Source organism: Boleophthalmus pectinirostris, unplaced genomic scaffold (assembly GCF_026225935.1).
Source record: "Boleophthalmus pectinirostris isolate CB_2022bp ecotype Guang Dong unplaced genomic scaffold, ASM2622593v1 HiC_scaffold_4, whole genome shotgun sequence".
In the NCBI taxonomy this organism is placed as follows: Eukaryota; Metazoa; Chordata; class Actinopteri; order Gobiiformes; family Gobiidae; genus Boleophthalmus; species Boleophthalmus pectinirostris.
In genome coordinates this window covers 26,506,834-26,528,101 of record NW_026571353.1, presented here as the reverse complement: position 1 = coordinate 26,528,101, position 21,268 = coordinate 26,506,834, and the positions used below count along the sequence as shown (strand labels likewise).

Below are 21,268 nucleotides of genomic sequence, written 5' to 3'. Positions count from 1 at the left end.
ACGCTATACACTCTATTTACAACTGGGTATCTCTCTAGCATGGCATCAAGGTAAAAAATAGGTTTTAGGGGCATATGCGAGGTGTCGAGGTGGAAATGATGAGCTAAAGGCCTTTTTTATATTCTAAAATGTGACGACGTTATGATCCCAAATATGCAACAAGAAACAGTTTTTCCTATTGATAACTTTGTGCTTTGCTTTGCTTTACTTTGAAATTCAAGAATGTTAAACTTAATCACTTCTATTGCTGAGTTTCACATGACATCATACCATTCAATAGGCCTATAATATTTAACAGAGACGGGGACAGCTAAAATCAATACTGTTAAAATGAAGGAGATTAAAATTATAGGGTCTAGTGACCAATAGAAATGATTAGATATTTCTTATGAAAGTACAATGAAATCAACGGATACTTTGCAGCTGATGTCCTCTGTTAGAAGCTTCGTTACTCAAGTTAGATTTTAATCTGAGATGTATTTTAACACAATCTGACCGTAGAAAACTAAACTCACTTAGCTTGGAACTACAACCGGTGTGGTGATTTGTGCTGTTAAAACAAGTCTCGCACATAAAATTACAAGTTAAATCAGAAGATGTCAAGCATTAACAGCTTTTCAGTTAGTCACTCTCGTCTTTTTCTTGAAAATAAACACCTAACCAGGACCGTGGATGCTCGTATTGATCACAGGCTCCTGCAAATGTGTTGTTAAAATCCATTTTGTCTTTTTCTTTAGCTTTTCAGACTATGTTGAAACATTTTTGGTGGTGTTTGCCAATATTTGTGCTCCATGTGTCTCTACAGATACATGTAGAGATTTTGTCAGATTTTAGAAAGTGATCATAAGGGCTGGGTATCATTAAGAAGTTGCCGATACAATACATACCTCGATACAGTGCACTTTCAATATGATATGATATATTTCAAATCAATTTAATACAGTTCAATAAAAAATAAAGGCTAAATCATGGCTGTGACACTGAAAGTCTTCGTTAAGCCACTTCTTGTGCAAAGTTCATATGAAACACAAATATTTTAATAATCAAAACAGTGAAAATGTCAAATGTGTTGCATAAACAAGTTTCCTTCCTCTAAACCAGTTTTTTCTGGGGGCCCATATTTTAAAAGTCACAAACCTTCACGATCCAAGTCAATAGACATTATTAGTAAATAAAGGTGGATTTGACCATTATTGAACATGAATGAGAATATTTTATTGTTGACTGTGTGACCGTGTCTCTTTGAACAATTAGTGTTACTCAAGTTTTAAATAATGAAAAAAAGTAATTGAACCAGCAATAAAAGGAATCCATAAGTCGCCTATATGAATATTAAATGTAGCCCTGTATATTGCAGACTTACATGCAGATCATGACAAGGCGACCCCAAAAAAATCTTTTGCGACTGCTCTAAACAAGCAACAAAACTGTAGCGCTGTAAAAAAAAAAAAAAAATTGAATAAAATAGCCCAAAAAATTATGTTGGTGATGTATTGATACAGCAGCTTATAATATCAATACAGTATCATCACATTAAGCGATACGATATATTGATATTTCGATATTTTTGCACACCCCTAGTAATGATGTCGTACTGCCAGTTTGGGGGCAAGAGACACATTTCCCTACTGAAAACACTGTGCCATGAAATATCCAAAAATGATAATATTCATAAATGTAGAACCTACCATATTTTCCGGGCTATTAGGCGTGCTCTTAAGCCTCCAACGCCATCAAAAAAGCCCCACAATTCAGAGCACCCTATACACGAATCCACTTGGGTGTCCTACTACGACTTCAGTAAACTACAAAGCCGCACCACCCGCAGCGCACGCAAACACACACGGAGCAGACAGCGACCACGCAGCGAAACACACCTGCAGCCACACTCATCACTCCACACGGACAAGGAACGAAACGAAGGAACGAACCGAAAAAGCGAGTTCAATGTGCCACTTCTTGCCACAACTGAACAACTGAGTCACTGCGAACACGCCGACAATCCAGCGGTCCCAGACAACACCCTCCCTACACGCCACAACTGAACAAAGACCAGAATCACCGTGAACGAGCCAAACAAAGTCCGACTGAGCCATCAAGCTGTTGTGTTTCGTTTAAAGTCTGGTGCGGTTTATTTGTGAAAAAAGTTAGAAAATAGACTATTCTATGACAGTGCGCCTTATAATCCAGAGCGCCTAATAGTCTGGAAAATACGGTAATCATTTCTATTGGTGACTAAACCCTAGAACTCAGTGTATTACAACAAAAATCTACTTTCTAACAATATTCATTTTGTTAGTCCCCCATCTGTATTGAAAATCATGTCCCTATAAAGTGTTGTGATGTCATCTAAAACCCTGTAATATCATCTGGCAGCCAACTCCACTCTTCCTCTCGCATGTGCATCACGGAGCGCCCGCCTGCGTTGGCTCGGCAACAGGCTGTCCATTTGGATGCGCTTCAAGTGAATAACTGCCACTTAACCCGGACAAAGTGCTTAGCTGGCGTTTCCCTCTGGGGCGTGATGGACAAAGCGAGTGGCCCAGACTGACAGGGCTTTTGTAGCAGCAGTGTGGAAGTGAGAGCGCAGAGTTTCAAGGGACTCTATCAAAATATGTACACAAGTGGTAATGCGCAGCTGTACTGAAGTCTAATGGACTTATCAATATACAAGGAAATGACGACGTTTGACATTTATGTGCCAAGTGAGCGGTTTTATCCCCTGTAATGTCCCTACTGTACACATATTCTCAAAAAGATGACAACATAAATAACTTTCTACTTTTAGCACTTTTGTTTGAATTTTGCTGAACATAAATTTGTTATAGAGGTATTTCACCGTGACAAGCAGTCGATTTTCGTGTCATTTATGGTCTTTAATGGTCGTATATTACTAGGGGTGTGCAAAAATATCGATTTATCGCGTCGTTTAATGTGCTGATACTGTATCAATATCGTCAGCTGCTGTATCGATATATCACCAGGAGTATTGTTTGGTACATTTTACTAAATTATTTTGTTACAGTGCTACAAATTTTCTGCTTGTTTAGAGGAAGGAAACTTGTTTATGCAAAACATTTGACATTTCACCTGCAAATGTGTTGTTAAAATCCATTTCATATTTTTTAAAACTTTTTTGGTGGTGTTTGCAAATATTTGTGCTCCATGTGTCTCTATGGTAACTTCTGAACATTTTACCATAGAGATACATGTAGAGATTTGTCAAATTTTAGAACGTGGTGATTAGGGCTGGGTATCATTCAGAAGTTGCCGATACGATACATATCTTGATGCATAGGCCACAATATGATACATGTCTCGATACAGTGCACTTTCGATACATTACGATATATTTCAATTGCAGTTCAATAAAAAATAAAGGCTAAATCATGACTGTGATACTTAAAGTGTTTGTTAAACCACTTTTTTGCAAAGTGATACTGTATCAATATTGTCGGCTGCTGTATGAATATATATCACCAAGAGTATTTTTTGGTATATTTTACTAAATTATTTTGTTACAGCGCTACAAATTTGTTGCTTGTTCGAAGGAAGGAAACTTGTTTATGCAAAACATTTGACATTTTCAATGTTTTGATGATTAAAATGTTTGTGTTTCAAGAAGTGGTTTAACAAAGACTTTTAGTATCACAGCCATGATTTATCAATTATTTTTTATTGAACTGTATCGAAACGGTTAGAAATATATCATGTCGAAAGTGCACCATATCGAGATATGTATCGTATCAGCAACTTCTTGAATGATACTCACCCCTAGATGATACTGTATCAATATCGTTGGCTGCTATATTGATATATCACCAAGAGTATTTTTTGATATATTTTACAAGATTTTTTACACATTTTTGGCTTGTTTAGAGGAAGGAAACTCATATATGCAAAACATTTGACATTTTCACTATTTTCATTATTAAAATTGCTGTGTTTCTGAAGAACTTTGTGCGAGAAGTGGTTTAACAAAGACTTTTAGTGTCACAGTCGTGATTTAGCCTTTAATTTTTACTGAACTGCCTCGAATTGAAATATATCGTAATGTATCGAAAATGCACTGTATCGAGATATGTATCATATTGTGGCCTATGCATCAAGATATGTATCGTATCGGCAACTTCTGAATGATACCCAGCCCTAATCACCACGTTCTAAAATTTGACAAATCTCCACATGTATCTTTTTACTGAACTGTACCGAATTGGTTTGAAATATATTGGATCGAAAGTGCACTATGTATCAAGGTATGTATTATATCGGCAATTTCTTAATGATACCCAGCCCTACATATTACACAAAATTGACTTTTGTGAGCTTTAAACCATGTTACAACGTTGTTACCTCATCAAAAACATACCCAGAGTTGTGTTTTGTTTCATTCACACATGTCTGAGTAACACTTTATTATTAGTGTGTCTACATCTCCAAAGCTCAAAATGCTCTGTTGCATCTTGGGATGTCATTAAGTGGTAGTTTTCAAGTTAACAGCTTTACCTTTTGTTCAGCAGAGATTGGCAATTCCAGGCCTGAAATTATCCAAATGATTCTGGTGAAGGTGATGAAGCAACATTCTAATGTGACTAAAAGCTCACAAGAGTAAATTTAGCGTAATATATGACCTTTAAGTCTAATGTAATTTAGTAACCTGATATTGTCACGTTCAATAGTGCTGTAAACTCTCCACCAAGTTTTCTCTTATAGACGCTCTCCTCGATTTCTCTGAGACAGAAAACACAGACCGAAATTGGACAGGAAACACGCAGAATAACTGGCATTTACAGCTTGAGCCCTGACCCATCGGTACATTTTTGAGCCTGACCGATGACAGGCTGCCCGACTGCCCCACGCCTCGCCCGCTCGTTTAGAAACATGATTAACGGCGCTGCAACACAATAGGAATGTGATTCTCATTGGAGCGGTGGGTACAGCCGGCTAGCCTGGGAAATCATCCAGGCCCTAATTGCTGGAGCAGACCCCGATTCAGACGAGTGCAAGTTAAACACACACACACAGACATACACACGCACGCACAAAAACACCTACACACACATAGAGAGAGAGAGAGAAATGGATAGAGGAAGCAGAGGTGCGGTGCTGCCTTGGCCCCCGAATGGTAATTGTAGCGTAGCAGTAAACAAAGTTGAGAAATGTGCATGAACTTTGTGTCATTGGAGTTTAGTGCTTCCCAAACCAAGTGGAATATCTGATCTCACAGATGGGGAGTCATTTAGAAGTAGAAAATCGTTATTTTCAGAGGCGGTGTGTATTTCCTGTAGTGTAGGTTACAGTATTTTTTATTACGAAATTGTGCAGGTGTCTGGTTTATTTATTTTGTTCTATCGGTTTGAAGAATGTTGCTAAAGTTTGGGGCCCTGCGGTTAGATTTTCTATTATCAGGTGCTTGGTAATATTTGTTGCAATCTAAGCTGAGGCATGCTGACTTCCCTCCCCCTAGACACTTCCCCGAGCTTTTCAGGTGTAGATAGTTTCACTGGTAACCATCAACGCCCAGAGGAATGTCTAAATGCTGTTTTTGTGCTCCTTTAGGTTGATCAGTATTCAGAACAACTTTATTCATAGTTTAGTCTAATTTTGTGTCATGTTTAACCCTGATTTAAGCTTCTATATAGTGTGGGTTTAGATCTGATGGTACTCTGAAAGCCAAAGATTATCTTTGGGTCGTACTTTTGTGAATAATTTGAGAAAGCTTCATATAGCTGTTAAATCCACACTACTTTTAGCAAAAATAGACCATAATAAAAGCTGGTGCTCTCAGAGACTTGCATCTCAACGTAACTGACTCTATTTATCTTTGTGCGTTTCTTTGGCTATAAATATATTCCACATGTGGTATAAAATGTCTATCCTCATGGAGAATGTTCCAAAGTATTGAAAAAGTGTTTTAACTTTCTATTTCCATTTAATTATAGTGACGTGCCACCTTCAAAAAGTTTTACAATAGAAAATAAAATGCTAACATTATTTCAGAACCACCCCATCAAATGATTTATTCTCTAAGTTGATGACTCCTGCTTATTTTGGGTTTGTTATTCTTCAATACAGCGAACATTTGCTTACTAAGAGACTCTTTGAAGATATTGGCTCTTTTTATGCCCGTTTATACAAGCCCTATGAAAAAGTCTTAAACTTTTTTGTGTTGTCCAGGGGGGCATTCCTGCAGCTCAGCTCCAGAGGACGCGCTAGCGTATGGATTTACACCGGCGTATAAAGAACATTTACAACCAGAATCATTTTGCGAGAGCCTCTGAAGTACAATCCACCCTCTCTCCACGCCCCTCCTCCTCCTCCTCTTCCTCTGTGCAACTCCGCCCCTCCATTTCATTAAGTCACAGATGCACTGCTCTGCTCTTCTCCTATGGACCATTTCTTTTTTCGTTACATCTTGTGCTTTTATTTTCCTCCTTTTCACCGCCTGTTTCTCTGCGGCCTTTGTGTATATCTGGACAGCCATGTAATTGTGGACAGCAGAAGGATTGCATTGTGAAAAGACCTTGCATGGGTAACATGGGTAGCTATGCTGGTCCTACCTACAACCTCTCCCGCCTTCGCCTCCTTTGTTCCCCTGGTGCATTGTGGGAGTTGGAAGGCTAAAGAAAAGCGCAGCACATGTTGTTCGGATGGAAGACGGTCTGTGGCCTTTGTGATAAACACAGGCCTTGTATTATTCTTCCATAGGTGACTGTATGTGCTTGGACCTGCTGTAGGATCCATAAAAGTGCATCCATGGCGATATTATGGCCTGACCTAGAATCCTCTGAAGTATAGCAGTAAACGCACTTTGCTTTTATTGAATTTTATATGTTATTATTGCTCGAGGATGCGTTCTCACTGTAAATTTGCGCCTCTCTCCACAGATTTGACATGTAACTTGGCCTGTTGCTTGTCTGCATGGAGAGCAAGTCTAATGCCCTAAAGCGGAACAATAACAATTCCAAGGAGCCAGAAAAGTTACAAAATGCACCTTTAATAAGTAGTGATAAGGGCTTTATGAATACTAACTCTTGTTCTCAGCATTATAAAATGGCTTAAAGCTAATACGAGTCAATTTTGCGTTATATAGGACCTTTAATTTCACTATAATAAGGAGTTTTCAAATAGATACGACCTCTAGCTCAGTGCCACAACCCACACTTTTGGAACCACTGCTCTACATGGCAATTAAAATGTAGAGTCCGTATTATTCATCTCTAAACTTAAATGTACATTAGTCAAAAAAATCTGTTCAAAATTGTATACCAGTTTGAGTTTCTCCTTCAAAAGTATGCAGTGTTTTCCTTCCATCTTTGTTGGGGATTTCTGGGTCACGCAGTTGGGAGCAAAAACGTTGGTTCAGTCTTTTTTGTAACAAGTTTTCTTTTGACAATACGCAGAACACCTGGGCTATGCATTGTAAAGTACAGTAGAGCAAGAGGTGCGTTAAAAGAAGTGGGCTTTAAGTGGTTTGTGCACTTCCTGGAATTGGAACCGTTTAAATCTCTGATGGTTAAGTTTGTTTTACGTCTACACTAATTGCTTTGGTAGTCTTTTCAGTGATGCAACGATTCTTTCTGTTCTTACGCGTTTCTGCAGCTTCACGGGAGAACCTTGTAGTGTTTGTAAACAGACCTTAAAGGGGAGCAGATGGAACACTGGTCTTACTCTGTTTCAATACAGGAATTTGTTTGGAGGCCGTTAACCGATGCAAATTATGATTACTTAAATGTGCTATATTACACAACTTTTTCTCTTGTGAGCTATAATGTTGTTACCTCATCAAAAACATGGCTAGAGTTGTGTTTTGTTTCATTCACACATGTCTGAGTAACCCTTTCGTATTAGTTTATCTACTTGCCACAAGCTCAAACTGCTCTGGTCCACCTTGTGATGTCATGAAGCGGTAGTTTTCAAGTTAACATTTACCTTTCGCCTTTAGGTCAGTAGAGACGGGCAATTCTAGGGCTGAAATTATCTATGGTTAGCCAGGCTGGCGCCACCTGGTGCTTCCACTCAGTTTCATTTCTCTGCAGTGACTAGGTTAGGAATCAGAATACACTAGATGGTTCGCAAAAACCCCGGAAGTGCGAGTTTGGGCACCAGCCAATCAGCGAAGAGCCATATATTCTGTGTTGGCAAAGATTTCCGAGATTGAGGATTTAAAGCTGGAACAGAAATTGTTTGGTGAATTTTATCAAAGGGAAAGACGTTATTGCCCTTCTTTCTCTGGGATTTGGGAAAACGTAATATACCAGTTAGCCCCGTTAGCGGCGCATTACATATGTCACAACCAAATAACACCGATTGATTAAATGAAAAAAAGTACCCACCTACCGTCAAGCAAACAAATCCTAATGCTGCAAGGTCAGACGGTTTCCACAAAATGAAATCAGCTGATGAATCAGGCTAATCTCTAATATTTTTTAATTAAATTCTTGTGAAGGTGTCTGGAGTTCAAAAACACAGTGGAGCACTTCCTGTATTACCACATGACATCACAAGGTGGAGTGTTTTCAGTTTGAGAGAAGCCTAAATATGTAAGACATGTATTAAACATGAAACAACAAAACACATGTTCTCAACTTTTGTATGTTTTTCATGAGGAAACAACATCATAACAGATCAGAAAATAGCACAATTAAATAACATAACATACGTAGATCATTATTTTGTTCATTGTAAACTACGATACTGATCTAAAACAGCTTATTAATAGAAATGGGTTAATTGACTTCCTGCTCAGAACTGGAGAACTTCTGTCCCTGCTTGACATTTTTGAACAAACTTGTATAAGCATTATAAAGATATTTTTTTATTTCTTAGCTTTCACTCAAATTCTGATGCTTTTTGAAGGACTTACATAAGTGTTTCTTTCCATCTCAAGTGTCAATCTAGACAGATGAAATTCAACATTTACTTTTGAACAGCCAATACAAAGTTTCACAGTGAGCTCAAGAGAGATTCATGAAAACAATCCACACTTTTGAAATGCGTTGTTACAGTTGTGTATGTATTTGCTTCAACACTTTAATTCATAACTACAGCCTTTGTATGGGAGCCACCCAAATCCTCAAACCCTTTTTGTTTTATAGTTCAGGTTAAAGCTCCAACATTTGCTGTTTGTGTGGACACCAGTGACTCAAGCTCCCACTGACCACAGCAGTTTAATATGATTCAAATTTCATAAAAGTTAATTTTACATAACACCTCCCTTTTAAAGATAATTTAATATTGAAAGAACAAACCGAACTGCCCGCCTCATCTCCTTTGAGCTCCATTTTTGGGTTCATTTTTCCTCTGATGCTGCCTCTGCTCCTTCTCTGTGGGTCAAACAAAGGCTACATTCTTTGGCAAGCACCATTAGCTGGCTAACGAAAGACTCAAATTCAATAAAAGTGATGGCCCTAGCTTCGGTGCTCTCCTCCAGGTCTTCTTGTGTGAATCCTATAATTTGATTTAGATAGAAAATGTGTGTATGACTCCTGCATTTTCGGCCTTGGGGAATTTTTCTTCTTCTCTTCGTGAAACTGGGCAAAAGTTGGCCGTTTGTGTGGAGGAGATAGGGGGAATATGACAGTTTGATGGTTGACCGCTGGCTGTTTGTGCCCACAGCGTCCTGAAACCGAGCCAAAACACAAGCTGACCCCCGACGCCGCTCCCCCGACTCGGTCCCTTCTGTCTCGTGCCTCGCGGTAACGCTAATCAGCTAAATATGCACTTCTGTGGTCGCCATGGAAACTGTTATTGTGATGTTGCCAGTGTAAAAGTTCATATGCGGCAGGCTCTAATACTTGGCACTCTGATTCTTTTGTGTAGATGAGAGGTTTTCGAGGATTACACTTTTATAATGCATATTGTTACATTGTTCCAAGTCACTCTGCATATGTTTAGATTGCTTAGACTGACAGTATGACTTTGTAGAGAGCTTTGGCTGTGTTAAAGGGCCCACATTAGGCTCTTATCTATGGCTGTGTTCAGACTGCAGGCTGAAGTGACCCAATCCGATTTTTTGGCCCCTATGTGACCTGTATCTGATCTTTTAATGAATCCCATTTTTTAAAAAACCCAGGCCACTTGGAAATGTGGTCCTGAAACCGATACATATCCGATCTTTTGACATGTGACTTCAGTCTGAACGGCCAAAGCGCATTCATCCGACCTACACGTTATCAACAAGCCACAAACGTCACTATTCTGTGCTGAAGTAGACAAAAATTGTTAATGAACTCCGTGTCACTGAAGCAAAGCACATCGCCACTCACCACTCTTGGCTACGTCTCCACATCCACATGTTCCTTTCAACGGACGTTGCTGCCGCTGCCCCACAAAACACCACGGCCAAAAACCTCGTCCTTCTCCTTCTCAATCTCTTCCTTAAAACAAGTAAGTTGTTCATGTTCTGGCTCCGGTACGAGAGGAACTTTAAAATCGCCAGGTGCTCGATGCTCGCGTCCATGTTTGGACAACTTCCGTAAACACAGAGCACGCTCGCTGTGGTAGACGTCGTCGTGTCTCCAGTGCACATGCAGGACACTTTTGGGCTGTTTACTGTTCACACTGGAGATCACATACAAGTCGCATTTAATTGGAAATGTGAACGACCTCGCAAAAACATCAGATTTCACAAAAAAATCGGAATTGAGCATTAAGCCCTGAAGTCTGAACGTAGCCTATGTTATAATATTGTTTCCTCATCACAAACATACCTGGAATAGTACTTCGTTTCATCCATACATTTAGGCTGAGTTCTTCTCTCAAACAGAAACCACTTTATGACTCCATACACCTTCACTTGATTCATTTGGATTATTTCAGCCCTGGAAATGTCAATGTCTTCTGAACTAAAGGTAAAAGGTAGCTGTTAACTTGAAGCCGCTTCATGGCCCCACAAGTTGGAACAGAGCGTTTTAAGCTTAACCCAGAATTGACACCAGGAGCATCAGCAGCATGTAACGTAGGCAGAGCTGCATACACGTGTACTTTTAAAAGCTTCAATTTACACCAGAGGCAGCAGAGCAACTCCTGTGACACCAGCCTCTGTGTATTCTCGTGTTTAAACACTAAACCTTTTACACAGTTTGTGTACTCATTGTTGATTGGATGAATTATGTTTTAAATCACAATACAAAAGTTTACAAGAAGAGAGACAATTCTTTGCAGCGATAATGGGGGCTCGCGTTAATGAAGCTACTCGCCATTTCACTTCATTTGTCTCTACCATGCGCCTTTTCCTTCACAAGTTGCTGTCTGACTTCATAAAGTGTTTTATATTTATCCTCCACATCTGTAAACTTTCCATAGTCCATCACAAGTCATTCCCCGAGTTCCTGGATGCTACTCACAGTGTTTATGGGACTGTAAAGATTTTAGACATAACATATTTTGAAAGGGCATTGGAAGTTTATTTTGACACCAGATAATTATTTCCTGTCTTTCCCCTTCTAAAAAGCCTGGAGATGCTCTGTTGATGCTGCAAAATTAGAACTCCAACCTAATTTGAGCGATGCGTAGCGTCATGACATACGTTAGAGGCGCGTATGACACTGCTGCTGTAAATTATCCGACCGGTTAAAATGGAAAGTCAAAGTGCTACGCACTGTTACGATTTGGTGTAAATAGGGGGTGAGGGATAAGACAGTCTAATAAACCAGAATAACTCAATCATGTGTGAATGAAACAAAACACAACTCCAGGTTTGTTTTTGATGAGGTAACAACATTATAACCAGAATATGGGACTTTTAGGCATCTATTCACACTTTCATGTGCAAGCTCAAACATCTACACACAGATGAAGTGTCTTGCACATGACAATCCCATTAGTGAAGGCGAGGGAAACTGATGAAATCTCCATTCACTCCATTTTCTTCTCCTCCATTTTATCAATTCCGTCTCTCCTCCTCTCATGCCTCCCTGATCCGTCTTGCTGCTGTGATCTGTGTGAGGCTCTGCATGTGTCTCCACGTACCTGGCCCTCTCCACGTGTTGGTATGCTCCCTGGGTCTGACGGGGCTTTTGTCACCTGCCTGTACATTATTGAAAGTGAGCCCATCACTAATTCATGTCAGATGAGACTCGCAGCGTTTCACTGAGGCCCTTTCATGTTCTCCTCCTCTGTCAGTGTTGGACCGTGATTATGAAACAGTGGCAGCATAAACCTGTGGTTGGTTTCCATTGGAGATGTAACATCCACGTTGGAGGTATTTCTGTTGAGTAAATGGTGCTCTAAGTGATATTTTTTGTCTTAAAACACAAATAACAGAACTTGTTCATTTAAAAGTGTCTAAAGATGTTCCTCATTTGCTTAAAGATGCACTGTGTACATTTTCTGGAGGACGTTCCATCCAATGTTTTTCTCCCTGGATATGTTATTGTTTTGTCTGGAATGTTTCACAGTTTAGTATTAAATCTTTCTATCTCTATGGAGACCAAACCAGACCAAGTTACAGGTCTGATCTGTGGAGAGGCTCACAAGAGAATTTTGCATAATATAGGACTTTTAGGAATTAGCCAGTGGTTACACAAACCCACCACCAAAGAAAATCCATTACTCAGACATGTATGTGTGGTCTGTATTTTTTTTTTTTTATTCTGTTTTTTGTTTCTTATTTATTTATTTTTACTTTTTTGGAAGCAAAGAGCATGTTGAAAGTACTTGAGAGCTTTTAGTTCAGAAAGTTGAGGAAAGGTTACAAGGTTCTGGCACAAACAGTTTGTCCACCTGTGTCATACTATTTTTAGAGTTGACCAGTGCCATAGAAACGGCAGCTCTTCCTTTCCTGTTTGTGCCAAAAAAGTTTCACACATCATTGCAAAACTCACATTAACAAATGGACATTCTAGATGATCTTTGTTGATTTTGAATTGTAAAACAAAACACAACAGCATTTTAAAACAAGAGTCCACGCCTCAGGCCAAACATGGTTCTTCATTTTCAATGCAGTTGGAAATAAATGGGAAAAAACATTTATATATCAATAAATGATATTGCTGGGAGTAATGATCTTTGGCAGCCCCATATGGATTGTACGTCCACTCTTGTCATTATGTCCCTGCTCCTTCTGTGCGCTCTTCCACACTCAGAGTCAGAGATCGGATCTTTTAATTAATTTCATTATTATATAATATTACTATTCAACTTGAATGTTCCGGATGCAGATCCAGGTTTATAGGTACTGGTTTGCATCTGTTATAATTATCATTTTGGATTATTTGTCTATGTGACCTAAAACCTAGAATTAGAGGGGAACAGTTTATAATAGTCAGTCTTGTAAATGAATTGTCCCAAACAAATCAAAGGTCTTAATATTTTACAATAATCATCATTTTTATACTTGATCTGGAGGGATTCTTTATTGTCACTGTAATCAAGATTGTCACAATTAACATTTGATCCATCCATAGTGGGCGACCGCAGTGAAGTACCCAGAAACCAATGTCCAGGGGCCTCATTTATAAAGGACTGTGTAGGACTTTTGTTAAGTCAAGTGTTAAGTTAAGTGTTTTGTTAATTTAGGCAGCGCAGCTTTGCAAATACTGTTTTGCAAAGTATGCAAAGCTCCACGTTAAACAAAACTGCAGGCGATATTTTGGGTTCGGGTCAGGTTCGGCCAGTCGACTTTGTGTCATGCACATACTCGGGCCACTCTGGAGCTCGGTGCATAAAGACCACGCCGCGTAAAGTGTTGGAGCTGCGTTTAGTCCCAGTGCTTCATTAAAGCAAAGCCTTGCTCCTGTGCTGCGTCTGAGGGAAGAGTTTTCTCTCAGGTCCTCTCGTTATTTCATCCTTTCTGTAGTGTTCACAGCCACAGACTGTGTTCTATAGAAGTCTGTGGTCACGGCGCAGACTGTGGGAGAGCCAGCGCTGCACTTGGAAAGTGCACTTTTGTAGAGAATTGTAAAGGATAATTTGTGGAAGAAGCAGTCCTTCTCCGTGTTTCAGCTAACCTCTGCTTAAATGTACAAATCTGAATGTAATTATTTTATATACATGCATTTCTGATGATTTCTGGATCAAATACTTCCTCAAACTCTCATCACTTCTGCTCCTCTCCACGAGTGTCGCTTTTTCCCCGTGTCTCCAGATTTTGCGCCATAGAGATGAGGAAAGCGCTGCGCTTAGGAGGAGTTTTGTAAATCCCGCGGTTGGCATAAAGGGCGCCTACGCTTAGTACATAAGCAAGCTTTATAAATGAGGCGCCAGATATTGGGCTCCACATTAGAAGGTGCTACCCACTCTGCCACCTCTATAGTCTATGGACTTTTCTATTGCCAGTGTGCTCCCGCTCTTTCTTTCTACCTGTCACTCTTCCCTTTACTTTGTGCACTCTTCCTCTGCTCTCCCTCCTCTCCCCTTTCCCTCCCTCTCTCCTCTCACTCTCTCCTCTCCCTCTACCCCTCCACCCCCTCACTCTCTCTCCTCCTCTTTTCTCTTTCCCTGTCTCTCATTCACTTCCTCCCTCGCTCTCCCTTCCCTCTTTTCTTCCCTCCCTCTCTCCTTCTCTCTCTTTTTCCCTCCCTCTCTTCTCCCATCTCTGTCTCTCCTCCCTCCCTCTCTCTCTGGCTCACCCGCTCACTGATGTCTGATCTAATTGCTTTTGCTTTGACCCTGGGGACCTGGGCACAGTGTAACAAGCTCCCGGAGGAGGTGCTGTGCGCTGCAGTAGACCCAGCTCTGCTCTTTTCATCTGTTTGCTCAGTGACTCCATCCACTGTTCATTTGCAATGCCCCATCGTCAGGACCCCAGGACACACTGAACATTGTTATTCTGGATTTTAATAAAATTATTCCGTTTCATTGCTTAAGAAATTGCAACGAGGGATGAATAGGGACACCACACAAAATAAAAATTCGCCAGAACAGGATCATAACAATATTTGTGTTTGGAGAAACTGTGAAAACTAAAATCACATATTATCACAAGTGGTAAAGTGATGGAATATGAAAACTTTTTGATGTTTTTTTGTTTTGTTTTGTTTTTTATGGCAAACTCTCTCAGATGGACTAATCTTAAAATACATTTACAATCAGAATTTTTTATACTTTTAACCTGCATGTACAAACTTAATACAGTACTAAAATTTCTAACTTTATTTCAACACTAAGGAGTAATCTTGATACTCTGTATACTTTGGATTCTGATACCATGATAATTAAAAAAACAAACAAACAAACAAAAAAACACTCTTTATTTAGACAATGGAATGTGATTTTCAACTTTAAATAATAGTACTTTATTTTATATTACCATGTGCTCTTGTATCTGTGCGTATGCTCGTCTATGTGCTCTTATACCAAAACTTATACCTATACTTGTACTTATACCTATACTTATACTTGTACTTGTACTTATACCTATACTTATACCTATACCTATACTTAGACCTATACTTGTACTTATACCTATACCTATACTTGTACTTGTACGTGTACTTGTACTTATACCTATACCTATACCTATACTTATACTTGTACTTGTACTTGTACTTATACCTATACTTATACCTATACCTATACTTAGACCTATACTTGTACTTATACCTATACTTATACCTATACTATACTTATACTTATACTTATACCTATACTTATACTTATACCTATACTTATACTATACCTATACTTATACTTATACTTATACCTATACCTATACTTATACTATACTTATACCTATACTTATATACTTATACCTATACTTATACTTATACCTATACTAATACGTATACCTATACTTATACTTATACTTATACTTATACTATACTATACCTATACTTATACGACTATACCTATACTTATACTTATACCTTTACCTATACCTATATTTATACTTGTTCTGATACAGCTCAAGATCTTTATAAACATATTCAGGAAAGGTTCATTTATGTCCTGCAAATGTGACTTTTGAGTATTCATACCTGCTCAAATGGTTATGTAATTTTGATACTATAGTTTAATTCTGATTAGTATATGATTTTCTGTATTTTTGACAACTCTACAGTTCAGTTGCATGACTTTGATTACAATTATTACTATCATGACTGAATACCACTTTTAACAGTACTGACTAGTGTAATTTTGTTCACACAGTGTAGCTCTTTTTTGTCGTGCAATGGTGCAAAATGTTGTAAAATCACCAAATCAATGTGTTTTGAAACTCCCACACATAAAATGAATATATTTTAGTTCATCAGTTGTACGCTATGGGCTGTTGTTCTTGTTTGTCGATACTGTGTGTTTGTGAGTAGCTGAGAATGCTCATTTTTAATTCTGCATTCCTTTAAACGCCACGCATTTATGCTTAAATTGTCTTTTTATTATGGGACATCTGGCTGTTATGTTATGCCGCCATTAGCTGTGTTTCTGTTCAGAATACTGCCAGCAAAGACCTTTAAATATTACAATTTTTCTACTGAGACAAGAGGTTGAACTCATATATCTAAACATATTCAAAGTGAAAGGCCACAGACAGTTGCTCAATGCAGTGAGTTATTCAGATGGCTGTTTTTTACATAACTAAAACAAAGCAACTTTAATAAGGCTTGGAACATTAGGTTAATTTAGGTCTGCGTCCCAATACAATGTGGTTTTACTGAGTTTATAGTAGGGGAATTACTTAAATTTGCAGTAAAAAGGTCATTTGGGCCATGTTTACCTTATTTTCAGACTATAAGTCGCAGTTTTTGGGGAAATGTATTTTATAAAATCAGAGACTAGGAACTGACATTTTATCTTGAAAGGCAAGTTGCAGTAATAACAATAGAATAGAGAACAACAGGCTGAATGTAACATATGAACAGTTATTCAGATAATTATAGCATAAACAACAGAACATAAAACTCACGATCTCACTCCAAATCATTAAATCCATTGAATTCTTCATCCTCAGTGTTATTTCTGCGCGACCTCCGGAGATAAACCATAGCTCCATGAGGAAAACTGAGTGCCGCTTCCTCTTTTGCGTAGCTGTCGTTAGAGTCAGCATCAGTTCCATTTAGAATTATTCCGGCCTTTCTGAATCCCGACAGGATGGTTTTGGTTGTCACTGAAGTCCAGGCTTTGTCCATCCATCCAGTGACTTCCCGGAAAGTTACATGGCGCACCCTCCCAGTTACCGTGAGGCTGTGTTCTCCATCTCCACTTTCCGCCAGTCCCTCACAAGTTTCTCGCTCACTCCAAACTTTCTTTCTCCTGCATTATTGTTTTTGGCTGCATATTTCACAATTTACAGCAGGACAGCAGCTTTTTTGGCAGGAGACATGTGCAGTAGAGGGAAGTGACAACGGTACAGGAGCAGCAGATACTGACACAGAAGCCTAAGCGCCACTCACGGCTGTCAGTGTGAAAATTTTAATATATAAGTAGCACCGGAGTATAAGTCGCAGGACCACCCAAACCATGAAAAAAAGTGCAACTTAGAGTACGAAAAATACAGTAATATACCTCAGTACCCTTACCCGTACTATCTGTACTATGGACACACAATCTCTTACAACAGCAGCACCAACAAGAAGATTTGTTTACGCTTGACCCAGGCTGTAGAGAAGAGTCAGAGATGATGTGTTCTGTTCTGAATCTGTACATTTTATTTAGAGCAGATACAGGGATACAGATCCTCCTCCTCCACCTCTGACATTTCACTGTCTCAGGCTTTATCTGCACTATATCTCATTTTTCATATTTTGTTCAAACACGATTTCACTTTGACATTCAAGTGAGTTTTTTTCTGTATATTCAGTGACTCTTTCACGTGTTATGAAGAATGTGCCTACAGAACAATGTGTATTATTATACTTGGGATGTAAAGAATTATAGCGTCAGTATGACCAGTTTGCCTCATGGAGATGTTATTGCAGTAGAATGTTCCACAGTATGGTGTTAAACATGTCTATCTCGCATTTATTCATTTTTGTATTCATCAAAATTACTTGAAAAACATGCACTCGGAGCTCATCTGTAACTTTCCCTTATGGTTTCATGTGCTTCTATTCCTCGAGATAGAGCATTTTTATTTTATACTGTGGAACATTTCTGGCAAAGTAAGAACATTTCCACGGAGACAAGCAGGTGAATCTAAACCAGGACTAAACCAGGTCTAAACCAGGACCGAGACCAGGACCGAGACCAGGACAAAACCAGAAGTAAACTAGGACTAAACCAGGACTAAACCGGTCTCAGTCCTGGTCTCGGTCTCAGTCCTGGTCTCAGCTCCAGTCTCAGCCCCAGTCTCAGCCCCGGTCACAGCCCCGGTCTCAGTTAAGGTCTGGTCTCGGTCTCAGTCCTGGTCTCAGCTCCAGTCTCAGCCCCAGTCTCAGCCCCAGTCTCAGCCCCGGTCACAGCCCCGGTCTCAATTAAGGTCTGGTCCCGGTCTCAATCCTGTTCTCAGCCCCGGTCTCAATCACGGTCTGGTCCCGGTCTCAGTCCTGGTCTTAGTCCCGGTCTGGTCCCGGTCTCAGTCCCGGTCTGGTCCCGGTCTCAGTCCCGGTCTGGTCCCGGTCTCAGTTCTGATCACCCAACAGTGTATGTGGGTGCACCTCCAGGCCTGTCCCGACACTCAGTCCTGGTTCAGTCCTGTGTTATTTCTGGGTAAGTCCTGGTTTCGACCTGGTTTAGTCCTGCTTTAGTCCTGTTTTAGTCCTGGTTCAGGACGGGCAACTGCCATCACAACACAAAAACACAACTCCAGGTCTGTTTGTGATGAGGAAACAACATTATAACATAGATCAGAAAGTAGCATAAAATAAGCAACATGCAGGTCTGTACAGTTTGGGTTTGCTCCTCATCTATATTCATCCTCCTGAACCCCTGCGTACGCACACATCAGAAAGCCCCACCGCTGAAGGTTAATGGGTCAAATGCGCGATCAGAACAGCGCTGTAGCACACCCTCCTCTCATTAGAAGCATTTAGAAGAGAATCATTTGATACAGTTACTCTGATCTCGCCTTTAGGCCTTCCCCTGCGCATACTTCCTCTCTTCCCCTCTCCGGCTCCTGTGGGCTGAGGGAAACAGGGCCTGAATTCAGATCACCCCCTTTGAAGTGAGCGCTGGCGTTGGCTGTTCTGTTATGTGTGCGTACCAGAATCCAAGCGATCCTCCTCTCTCCTCCTCTCTTCCTCCTCTCCTCTCTCTCCTCTCTCTCCTGCTGGGTGATTCTATGCTTCTTTAATCACATCAGGTGCTTAATAATTAATGCACGTGGTAAAAAGGAGCGGGGGCTGAATGGGTGAGCAGTTGTGACCCCCGCAGCTGTGTGCTTTAACCTTTGCTGAGCGAGAAGCAAGAGCGGAGTTTAAGACAGAGAAAACAGCTGGGAGCGCTGTATTGTTTTGAAAAGAAGAGGGTCCAAGTAAATGCATGGGAAGAAGGCAAGGTGAGCACTGTTGCTGTTGGTTACCGCTGGTGTTCACTAAACTAATGAGAAAAGTGTATTCAAATAGTATTCGTGCTGATTTTGTTCAGTCTTTGTGGAAGTATGAGGTTTCTTCCCCTCTTAGACTTGGACAAACTTTATTGATCCACAAGGGAAATTATTTGGACTCTTCTTAACAAAGTTATATGTGTCTTATTTTAGAGATCCTCATTATGTAAAGTTTGTTGTTTTTGTGCTTTCACCTTGTTACTGGTACATTTGTGAGCCGTTGTTGATAGCTTCATTCTGTATTTGAAGTTCATACAGTTTCTGCTGACATGTTTCTCATTTTTAGCACAAAAAGCTTAAGATGGATCATATTCAAATCGTGCATTTTTCATTCACTCCACACTGGTGAGCAACAGTTTTAACCACAGCTGCCCTGGGACAGACTGACACAAGCGAGGCTGCCAGTCTGCGTCATCAGCTTCTCCGATCATCACCAATCATGCACACACCACATTCACACTAGGCAATGTGGGTGAAGTGTCTTGCCTAAGGACACAATGACTCAATGTTTTTTTTGCCACTGGTGCCTCACTGTGGCTCCTCATATTCCCAGCGGTCTCCAATCCAAGTACTAACCAGACCCAGCCCTGCTTAGCTTCTTAGCTTAGATCTGATTAGATCAGACTTTGACAAGCTGATATGGCCACAATAAGTTTACTAACTTGGGCGCTGCGTGCCTTTATTTTTAGCCTCACTGATTCATTGTGTGCCAGCAGATGCAGAAAAATGACATTGTGTGTCTTTAAAATCTTGTATCATGTATCTTATAAGTTGTTTGATTCTTGTGATAAGAAATAAATGTTAAAAATATAAAAATTTAATACAAGAAATTTAGTTCCCAAACTGGGGGGTGGACAGTCACAGCTCCATGTGGCCTGATGCCTTTTATAGCATCAACACTTTGATTTCTTTTTTCCTCGCAGTTTTCCTTCATTGCAGAAGCACTTACAGCCCCACTAAACCCTCTCTCTCCCTCTCCTTCCTTCTGTAGGTGTGTTGAAATCATCGCCAAGGAAGGCCGCAGTCTGAAGGAGCTCTACCTGGTGTCCTGTAAAATCACCGACCACGGTAGGAAACGCTCCATCACTGTCCCTGTGTTGCAGTGAACCTCCGGCGCTAATATCAGCAGTGTTATTACCCACGGTCGCTAGCATGATTCAGGACTCATTTGATTTTTATGGCGCGCCCCTTATGAGTGCATAAAAATGTTATTGAAAAGTTTCACACTGAAACAAGTCCTGTTTGCTGACTCCAATGTGGATGCTGTGGTTGTAGGAAAACAAAAACAGGTTTATAAGTATTTCAACACTGTCTATGCAGGAAAAATGCAGTGTTATTTCAACGTATGACATGATTTAGTATATTTTACCTCTTTATTTATCTCTACATTTTATTTATTGATAACTTGATTTCACTGGCTAGTATAGTTTGTATTCCCTCCTTACTGACAACACACTTGGATATCCAACGTTTTGCTTGTTAATGGGTAGATTTTGTTTTCTAGCAAAAAATATAATGTACAAGTAGTACTTTTACAAAATCAGTTGTCTTTATGTAATATTAATGCATTTTCGCCAGAAGCTGTAGCCGTAAGTAGTGCTAAGATTGCCTGTCCTAAGGGTTTGTGAGAGCTAGGAAGTAGATGATTAAAATAAATAGCATCTTCTTTTGCAGTTTGAAAGTTGGGAAATGTAAATTTTCACATTTCGTTGTCAGTACCTCAGTACCAGAAAATATCTTGCTTCACTTCCACATTGCATACAGATGTTTATACTATATTAGCCAGTCAATTATTCCGCCTCCTCCTTATCTCTGGGTAATATGAGGTCTTGTTTGGTCTGATTG

General features: G+C 39.8%; 1 protein-coding gene across 1 annotated transcript in view; it reads left to right on the top strand.

The window, feature by feature from the left end:
- The window catches only part of LOC110172105 (F-box and leucine-rich repeat protein 17), a 542,271-nt gene that overhangs the window by 345,884 nt on the left and 175,119 nt on the right, over positions 1–21,268 (top strand). The window contains exon 7 of the mRNA XM_055161948.1: positions 20,415–20,491. Within this exon, the coding sequence (XP_055017923.1) occupies positions 20,415–20,491 (77 nt within the window). The remainder of the gene's footprint in view (positions 1–20,414; positions 20,492–21,268) is intronic.